The 10,000-nt window shown below is 35.8% G+C and overlaps 2 protein-coding genes across 2 annotated transcripts in view; both read right to left on the bottom strand.

Moving 5' to 3' along the window:
* LOC136828392 (uncharacterized) overlaps nt 1-561 on the bottom strand; it is an 11,942-nt gene extending 11,381 nt beyond the window's left edge. The window contains exon 1 of the mRNA XM_067086415.1: nt 122-561. The gene's annotated coding sequence lies outside the window, so the exon portion shown is untranslated. The remainder of the gene's footprint in view (nt 1-121) is intronic.
* Nucleotides 562-2,246: 1,685 nt separating this feature from the next.
* Nucleotides 2,247-10,000, bottom strand: part of LOC136828394 (carbohydrate sulfotransferase 8-like) — a 16,815-nt gene continuing 9,061 nt past the window's right edge. The window contains exons 5-7 of the mRNA XM_067086418.1: nt 8,559-8,681; nt 4,637-4,810; nt 2,247-2,380 (exon numbers count right to left, since the gene is read on the bottom strand). Coding sequence (XP_066942519.1) covers nt 2,275-2,380; nt 4,637-4,810; nt 8,559-8,681 — 403 coding nt within the window. The 3' untranslated portion in view covers nt 2,247-2,274. The remainder of the gene's footprint in view (nt 2,381-4,636; nt 4,811-8,558; nt 8,682-10,000) is intronic.

Here is a 10,000-nt window from a genome sequence, read left to right as displayed (position 1 = left end):
GCGACGTTAGTCTCCTCACCCAAGGCAGTCTGGACCCACTGACCTATTTTCCGTCCCTAACATCTTTTTTAATCTCTCCTTGGCAGCAGCCTGCTGTGTCAATCCCTGCACTGGGACTTACCTTCAGCAGATCTTTAATTAAGCTCCTGTAGGTGGGCCAAGTTTTTTCCTAGGCAGAACTCCCAAACGGTCGTTTTGCATCTTGCTTTCGCCCTTTTCTGTCACTCCATGGATTTTCTGCTTCTTTGCAACGTCCCTCGGTGATTGAAGATCGACCACGACCTCCACAGGACCACCAGTCTATGTGAAACACATCCCTGCTGTAAGGTAAGGTAGCAGACGACCCTGGCTGCCCTCTGCTCGCACGAAGAAACGATGTCGTTCGAAAGATTCGTCTTCGGGGCTGGAAACTTCTCCGCTCACTTTGAACAGACTTTGTTTGTTTTCACGGCTTTATGGCTTGCTTACCCGTCCCAGTTTCATTGACTTTTAAGCTGGGGTAAGGCTTATTTTTGAAATCACGCTGACATTATTGGAACAACCCCAGGGAAAACAGGCTCTTTCCGGAAACATCAGCTGTATCATGAATGGGTCGAACTCATTTTCATTGACTAGAATTTTCGTTTTCTTTGTTTGCCTTGTAGCGTAGACTGTTATGGATATTTCGCAAGTCTCTTAGTCTGGTGTCTTTTACATTGTTTATTGATGAGGATTGTAGGGGAATCACAACAAAAGCAGAATATTTCTATAAGCCTGTGGCTTATTATTTCCGTAACCTTTGATGTGATCTGTTTCCTCATAAATAGAAATGGATGGATTTGATTTTGTTTTTATAAAAGTCCGCGGTCAGTTTGCCTCGGAGCGTGTATTGATTTGTTAAGCGTTCAACATTTACCGCTCAGGTTAGTGAATTAAATTTCATGAGGTTCACCTTCATTCGGGATACGTTTTATTTTAATTCACTTTGTGAGAACTTTGATGAATTTGGGTTAATTTACTCTTATTTTTTGAAATGCAGATGAAAATCTAAGTACATTTTGTAGTCAGCAATGTTGACTAAGTTTAAACTAAATTAATTTGATCATAGAATTGATATCAGTGGAGTAATTATATTGAGCGCTAGGACCAGTGAGGTCATTCAGCGCTGAAAGGGAAATTGACAGTAAAAGGTTTGAAAGGCGTAACAGGAGTACAACCTCGCAGTTGCACTATGATTCTGTTGTTAGGAGAGGGTGGAAAGTAAGATGGAAGAAAGAGAATATGAAAGGAGGTACGGTAAAAGGAACGAAAGGGGTTGCAGCAAGGGGCCGAAGGCACGCTGCAAAGACTCTTAAGTAATGCCTACAGTGCACCGCATAAGGTGCACTGACGGCAATACCCTCCTTCGGGGGAATAATTATATTGAAAATTTCATTGATTCCATCTTTTCATCCTAGGAATGGATCTATCTCGATCGATCAGTTCAGTTGATTATTTGGTCAATAACGAAAAAAATCAAGACAGTTTAGTTTATATGTTCGTTAATTCTTGTAAAAGTACTACAAAGGGTTGTCTTTTTATTGTTTTATAAAATACAAAGATTCAGCTAATTATATAGTAAACACCTTGATGACGATTTTATGCAGCGTTGCTTTTGATAATAATTTTCCTCGGAATAATTCTTCACTACGAATAGAGGGGTTCATACTAGAGAATTCATTTAAAGATTTATGACAGATATTCTCCATAATCGAAGCTTTCGATCAGTCGTTATTCTAAGTGCTATTCCTATTTTCATCCTTGATATTATGGTTACTATTACTTTTTAATTTTTGTGCCCCAGTGTCCCATTGCCGCTCGCACGAGAATGCCAGGTTTGTTACAAGTTTCACTGGCCTTTGCTGTCTCACAAGGCAGAAGCTCCTTCGTTTTGGGACCAAAGGTTGCCACTCCCGTCGGCCTCTGCATGATAAAACGATGGTTATTTTGTTGCCATATAAAACACAGAGGCATTTTGCCTATGTAGATTGGGGAAAGGTGACCATTTACAAAAAATACGTATAATAAAAGATTTTTGTTTAAGTCGGTATAAACACACGTTACAGATGACTCTTGCATATATATATATATATATATATATATATATATATATATATATATATATATATATATATATATATATATATATATATATATATATATATATATATATATATATATATATATAGAGAGAGAGAGAGAGAGAGAGAGAGAGAGAGTGCGGGGGGCGGTGGCGGGGGGGAGAAACCTAGTCCATCAGCCTAGGAAACCAGGAGGCAGTTTGTAATCGAACAGTAATAGGTCGTTCCAGTAGAGGCGTAGGATTTCTTTCTTCAGTTCTAGAGGGACATCACGATAGCGCCTGTGAAAAGAAGTTTATTATTGTTAATATTATTATTATTATTATTATTATTATTATTATTATTAGGAACAGGCTTCCACGGAGTTGAATGAACATATTTAAAAAAACAAAAAGGGAAGAAAACAGATTACAGAACAATCAAATAACAAATTAATGGAGGTAATAAGCAAAAAGGTATACACATACACACACTCACACACATACACACACACGCACATATATATATATATATATATATATATATATATATATATATATATATATATATATATATATATATATATATATATATATATATATATATAGATATAGATAGATATATACATGCTGTACAGTATATGTAAATATATGGAGAGATAGATTTATAGATAGATAGGTAGACCGCTATATATATATATCAGTATATTCCAGAAAAAGCAATGCAGTATTGTAAAACGCCATTAAAGCAGTAGTCCACCCTCTCAAACTCTAAAACTGGAAAGGGGGAAATAATTACGCAAGATTTGGGTTTATCTGCTTTAATATTTAATGTGGCCAGAATAGTCGGGTAGGTCAAGGTCATGATGAGGTCGTAGGTTACTAGAAATACTAAGCGGGTCGTCTTTCTTTCTCTCTCACTTTACGTGTGTATGTATGTTATGTATGTAGCCTATGTATGTGCGTCTTTCTCCCTAACTTTACATATGTAGGTATGTATGTCTCTCCCTAACTTTACGTATGTATGTATGTGCAGTATGTATGTGCATCTTTATTTCTTCCTCACTTTACGTGTGTGTATGTACGCATGTAGCCTATGTAGGTGCGGTTTTCTTTCTCCCTCACTTTATGTATGTATGTATATATGTATGTATGTTGCCTATGTATGTACGTCTTTCTTTCTCCCTCACTTTAAGTGTTTATGTATGTATGTAGCCTATGTATGTACGTCTTTTTTCTCTCTCACTTGTGAATGTATGTCTCCTATGTATGTATGTATGTCTTTCTTTCTCCTTCTCTTTACATGTGTATGTACTGTTTGTATGTAGCCTTTGTATGTGCGTCTTCTTTTTGCCTCACTTTACGTGTGTATGTATATATGTATGTATGCATGTAGCCTACATATGTATGTCTTTCTTTCTCCTTCACTTTACGTGTGTATTTATGTATGTATGTATATATGTAGCCTTTGTACTGTATGTACGTCTTTCTTTCTCCCTCACTTTACGTATGTATGTATGTATGTATGTATGTATGTATGTATGTATGTATGTATGTATGTATGTCTTTCCTTCTCCCTCACTTTACGTGTGTATGTATGTATGTATATATTTAGCCAATGTATGTACGTCTTTCTTTCTCCCTCACTTTACGTGTGTATGTATGTATGTAGTCTTTATATGTATGTCTTTCTTTTTCCCTCACTACGTGCGTATGTATATATGTATGTGCGTCTTTCTTCCTCCCTCACTTTGCGTGCGAATGCATTTATGCATGTAGCCTGTGTAGCGGATCGTCTTTCTTTCTCCCTCACTTTGCGCCTGTATGTAAGTATGTATGTAGCCTTCGTATGTGCGTCTTTTTTTGAGGAATGCTCTAAATTGCTATGCAGTAAAACGTTATGTCCTTTTTATTCATCAGTAAGAAGTTGTCATAAGTTTTCCTTCATTAATTACGTGGTATTTTTTCATGATTTTATCCTCAGTGTCATAATAAAACTAGCTGATTCGGTTGGTTGCTTAGAGTCCGCAGGTCCACACCTAGCCTGTTATTGACTTCAAAACCCCATTGTCCCTTATGGATCGCCCCATTGTGCAAAGGCTTGTCCTGGCATAAGGCCGGCTTAAGTCAGTACCAGACTACAGAAATGGCTTTATTCCAGCATGAAACTCGTTCAGCCAAGAAGTTTCTGAATTCTCTTCCTTCCTCCTTTTTTCTGTATAGGCTATATATATGCACATGTGTGTGTTTGTGTATAAGTATATATAATCTTTCATGCTGTTGTAACATTGCACACAGGGTGTGTTCAACGCACTGCTGTTGGGTCTTGAGTGTAGGTGCGAAAAGCAGCTATGTTGTGTAAGTTTTCTGCTCAAAGGGATCATCCTAAATGCACTAGCTCAGTTGTGAATGTGGCTGTGGCTTTCGTCTTGTTTTATTTTCAGTGAATGACAAAACATATATATATATATATATATATATATATATATATATATATATATATATATATATATATATATATATATATATATATATATATAAATCTGCGCATTAACGCACCCAATGTCAGTCCACGGACTCTCCACCGACCGTTCCTTGTTTTTCTTAATGGAGGGCTCGGAGGGAATGTCGAGCTTACGGAACACGTAGTTGAGGTCCTCAGTCATGGTTTCGAGTTTCACCACGAAGTTGTAATGCAGGAGACACGGGGAGCAGAGCCAGTCGATCGGCTTCCTGAAAGAGAGAAGTGGCAACTTCGTCATGAGAATCATTCCTTCAGAAGTAGGGGTATCAGGATCTGAACTTGGAATAAGATTGAAGACCGGCATTTAATTACCGTTCCTTCAGATGCAGGTGCTTAAGGATCTGAACTTACATTAAGAATGAAGACAGCAAATAATTACCGTTCCTTCAGATGTAGGAGTAGAAGGATCTGAACTTAGAATAAGATTGAAGACCAGCATTTAATTATCGTTAATTCAGATGCAGGCGTTTAAGGATCTGAACTTACAATAAGAATGAAGACAGCAAATAATTACCGTTCCCTCAGATGTAGGAGTAGAAGGATCTGAACTTAGAATAAGATTGAAGACCAGCATTTAATTATCGTTCCTTCAGATGTTGGCGTAGAAGGATCTGAACTTACAATAAAAATGAAGACCAGCAGATAATTACCGTTCCTTCAGATGTAGGCGGAGAAGGATCTGAACTTAGAATAAGATTGAAGACCAGCAGACAATTAGCGTTCCTTCAGATATATGTGTATAAGGATCTGAACTTACAATAAGAATGAAGACCAGAAGATAATTATCGTTCCTTCAGATGTAGGAGTAGACGGATCTGAACTTACAATAAGATTGAAGACCAGCAGATAATTATCGTTCCTTCAGATGTAGGCGTAGAAGGATCTGAACTTACAATAAGATTGAAGACCAGCAGATAATTATTGTTCCTTCAGATGTTGGCGTAGAAGGATCTGAACTTACAATAAGAATGAAGACAGCAAATAATTACCGTTCCTTCAGATGTAGGAGTAGAAGGATCTGAACTTAGAATAATATTGAAGACCAGCATTTAATTGTCGTTCCTTCAGATGTTGACGTAGAAGGATCTGAACTTACAATAAGAATGAAGACCAGCAGATAATTACCGTTCCTTCAGATGTAGGCGGAGAAGGACCTGAACTTAGAATAAGATTGATGACCAGCAGACAATTATCGCTCCTTCAGATGTATGTGTATAAGGATCTGAACTTACAATAAGAATGAAGACCAGCAGATAATTATCGTTCCTTCAGATGTAGGAGTAGAAGGATCTGAACTTACAATAAGATTGAAGACCAGCATTTAATTACCATTCCTTCAGATGTTGGCATAGAAGGATCTGAACTTACAATAAGAACGAAGACCAGCAGATAATTACCGTTCCTTCAGATGTAGGCGGAGAAGGATCTGAACTTACAATAAGAACGAAGACCAGCAGATAATTATCATTCCTTCAGATGTAGGCGTAGAAGGATCTGAACTTACAATAAGATTGAAGACCAGCATTTAATTATCATTCTCTCAGATGTAGGTGTATAAGGATCTGAACCTAGAATAAGAATGAAGACCAGCAGATAATTATCGTTCCTTCAGATGTAGGCGTAGAAGGATCTGAACTTAGAATAAGATTGAAGGCCAACATTTAATTATCATTCCCTCAGATGTAGGTGTATAAGGATCTGAACTTACAATAAGAATGAAGACCAGCGTGTACGGTAATTATCGTGCCTTCAGATGTTGTCGTAGAAGGATATGGACTTAAAATAAGAATGAAGACCAGCAGATAATATAATTTCTGTTTTTGTTTTGCATTTATTTCTGATTTTTGGGGCTAAAGAAAAGTCCAGTGCACATTTGATAGAGGATAAGAATTAGGGCTAATTTTTGGCTAAAGTTTGCTGAGTGCAAATATAAATTTGTAAAAAATAAACGAGTTTTTTTTTTGCCTTTTGTTTTTATTTTGGGTAAACGAATTTACGATCCACGTTTGATTTAGAATTAGAATTAGATGAACTTAGTTTCGTTGAGCGAAAATATAAATTTGTAAAAACTGTATTTATAATTTTTCTGTTGATTTTGTTTTGAGAAAAGAAAATTCCGATGGGTGTTTTTTTTTATTGAGGATTAGAATTAGATCCATTGTGTGACTAAAATTAGTTGAATTATTAGATAAATTATTAGGTAGATTATAAATTATTAGGTAGATTATATAAATTAAGACCTGCCCAAATCCTCATTTATATTTGTGTTCAATGCAAAAACTCTTGACGTGTCGTTGAGACATTACACATTGCGTTTGGTATATGATTTGGCGAAATGGTTGTAACAGATATCTGTTAGTGAAAAAACACTGAAAACTCTAGCTTTGATTCAGTTTTTGTAGTTATTAAATATACTTTTATGGAAGTTCTTTTAAAATGGCAGATAGACAGCTGGAACTTTATTTGATTAAGCCATAAAGGAACTAAACAAATTATACTCACTTGAGAAATACTTGTTGAACACGAATAGATGGCACAGTTTACGTTACATCCATTAGCTATAGTGGTAAATGTGCTTTGTATCCTATTTGTGCCTCCTTTTGTTTTAAAACCCATTTAAAGCAGCCATAAATTCACAACTTGAAATTCCAATTTCCATTTGGTAAATGACCCACATATTTAATGTGTTTGGCTATTTTAGGCAAGACTGTCCCTTCCTAAAAGGTCATTTACACACATTTCTCGACAGGCCATGAAATTTTATGTTCCATTTACAGAGTTTGTAATTCTAATGTGCACGTATGTTTATATGCATGAAGCCTCAGCAAAGTGAGTCAAATATATGTTTTGACTTGGGCCAGCTTTTGAAAGATATTTAAGTATTTTATTCCATTAGCACACACATTTCAAGGGCGCCGGGTAAACAATTTTTTCTGCACATTTACTTAGGTAAGAATTTTGCAGAATTCTGTAAGTAAGAGTTTGTAAAATAGTTGTTTCTCTTTGGGCAACTACTAAAGTTTGTAAAATAGTGGTTTCTCTTTGGGCAACCATCGAAGTTTGTAAAATAGTTGTCTCTATTTGGGCAACTATCAAAGTGTGTAAAATAATTGTTTTTCTTTGGGCAACTATCAAAGTTTGTAAAATAGTTGTTTCTCTTTGGGCAACTATCAAAGTTTGTAAAATAGTTTGTCTCTTTGGGCAACTATCAAAGTTTGTAAAATAGTTGTTTCTCTTTGGGCAACTATCAAAGTTTGTAAAATAGTTGTTTCTCTTTGGGCAAGTGTCAAAGTTTGTAAAATGGTTGTTTCTCTTTGGGCAACTATCAAAGTTTGTAAAATAGTTGTTTCTGTTTGGACAACTATCAAAGTTTGTAAAATAGTTGTTTCTGTTTGGGCAAGTGTCAAAGTTTGTAAAATAGTTGTTTCTCTTTGGGCAACTGTCAAAGTTCGTAAAATAGTTGTTTCTCTTTGGGCAGCTATTAAAGTTTGGAAAATAGTCGTTTCTCTTTGGGCAACTGTCAAAGTTTGTAAAATAGTTGTTTCTCTTTGGGCAAGTGTCAAAGTTTGTAAAATAGTTGTTTCTCTTTGGGCAGCTATCAAAGTTTGTAAAATAGTTGTTTCTCTCTGGGCAACTATCAAAGTTTGTAAAATAGTTGTTTCTCTTTGGGCAACTATCAAAGTTTGTAAAATGCATGTTTCAGCTTTGGCAGCTTTTCGTTACATTAACTTGTTGCAAACTTTAGGACGACTTGTATGAGCGGCAGTGAGTCACAGTGAGGACCGACAGTCCCGAGACTGAGTCACTTGACTTCTTACCGATTACCCACACCCACTCCGATGATTACTCACTTTTGACTGATTGCCGCTCTTACCAGACTACTACGATTTTTTTTGCAGGTTTCTAAGCATTGATTTGTTTTGTGATGCGGTTGCAAGCCTCACATTCATGACTCACCAGTGGTTATCGACGATGTTATGCTGATGCGTGTAGACGACGTGCCGTAGAAACATCGGGAAGGTGAGGACGAAATGCCCTCCCAACCTTTTGTGGACTTTCATCAGCAGAGATGTCGAGTACCTAAGATAAGATGAAATAATAAAAAAATAGCAAAAATAAGATGATGAAAAGTGATCGATAGGAAAGAAAAATAGCAGAAGGGAAAATGAACAAGTCGGATACCTGAGCAGAGAGAATTCTAAGTTAGAATGGAAAATAAAAAGTAAAAACAATGAAGTCTTAAGTTAAGAGGAGAGTAAATCGAATTAAATGTGGAGGCGGTGCGTCGGATACCTGGCCAGAAAGAGAGAAAAAAGTTAAAATTAACACCTGAAAAAAAAAAAATGAAAAGCGAAACACTGGATACCAGAGCAAAGGATAAATAGAAAAAAATGTAATTAAAGAGAAAACAGAACTTTGGATACGCGAGCGAATGGAAAAATAAACTAAAAGGGAAATATTAGAACGAGGCGCAGAATGACGTGGACCCTTGTATCTGCGTCACGGGAGAACGAATTAAAACTGAGAAAATGATGAAAATTCCAAGTGTGAATTCTAGTGTTATTGTAGGGTACCTGTATCATCGTGTCAAATTTAAGCAGGGCCATTTGCATATACTTGATATTCATGACATTAATGGACATGAGGCTGTTATCAATCATCATACCTCTGTCTGAAGATATTTTTCTTGTTTGAAAAAGAGATTTATGTTTTGTATTTTATTGACATTTATATATATATATATATATATATATATATATATATATATATATATATATATATATATATATATATATATATATATATATATATATATATATATATATATATATATATATATATATATATATATATATAGTCTACAAAATACAGAACATTGAAGGCAGTTGCTATAAAACCCAATAGACAGCGGCAAACAAGGGGGGAAAGACAATTCCTCATTCCTTTCAAAGTACTTTATTCAGCTGACGTTTCAAGACATATCAGTCCCATTTTTCAAAGCTATAAAATAAGGGAACAAACACTAAAAACAGACTCAGGTTAAAAACAGAAAAGTTTAACATAAACAATTACAAATACTGAAGTACGATAGGAAGGAACAAAGTTTCCTAAAGAGCGCTGAAGGCAAAGACCGAGTGACAATCAAAGTCCGGTTCGGCTTCAACAGAAACTCACGAGAGATATAAAGGTGTTGACGTGGATTGAGTATTTAGTTGGGGAACAAGCTGCTTAATGAGAAGTGATTCCGAAATTGCTAGTTGGTGGTCACTCGGAGCTCTGCCTATGATTTTAAAATCTTTGTAGTTAATATCATATTTGCATTTCTTTGCCTGATCTCGTATACAGGAGAATTCGGAATTTGAGTCTTATACCGGTTCCATAACTCTCGCCTCGATGAG

The sequence above is a fragment of the Macrobrachium rosenbergii genome, chromosome 42, assembly GCF_040412425.1.
Source record: "Macrobrachium rosenbergii isolate ZJJX-2024 chromosome 42, ASM4041242v1, whole genome shotgun sequence".
Lineage (NCBI taxonomy): Eukaryota > Metazoa > Arthropoda > Malacostraca > Decapoda > Palaemonidae > Macrobrachium > Macrobrachium rosenbergii.
Note: the sequence above shows the minus strand (reverse complement) of the source record. Positions and strands in the feature narration are given on the sequence as shown.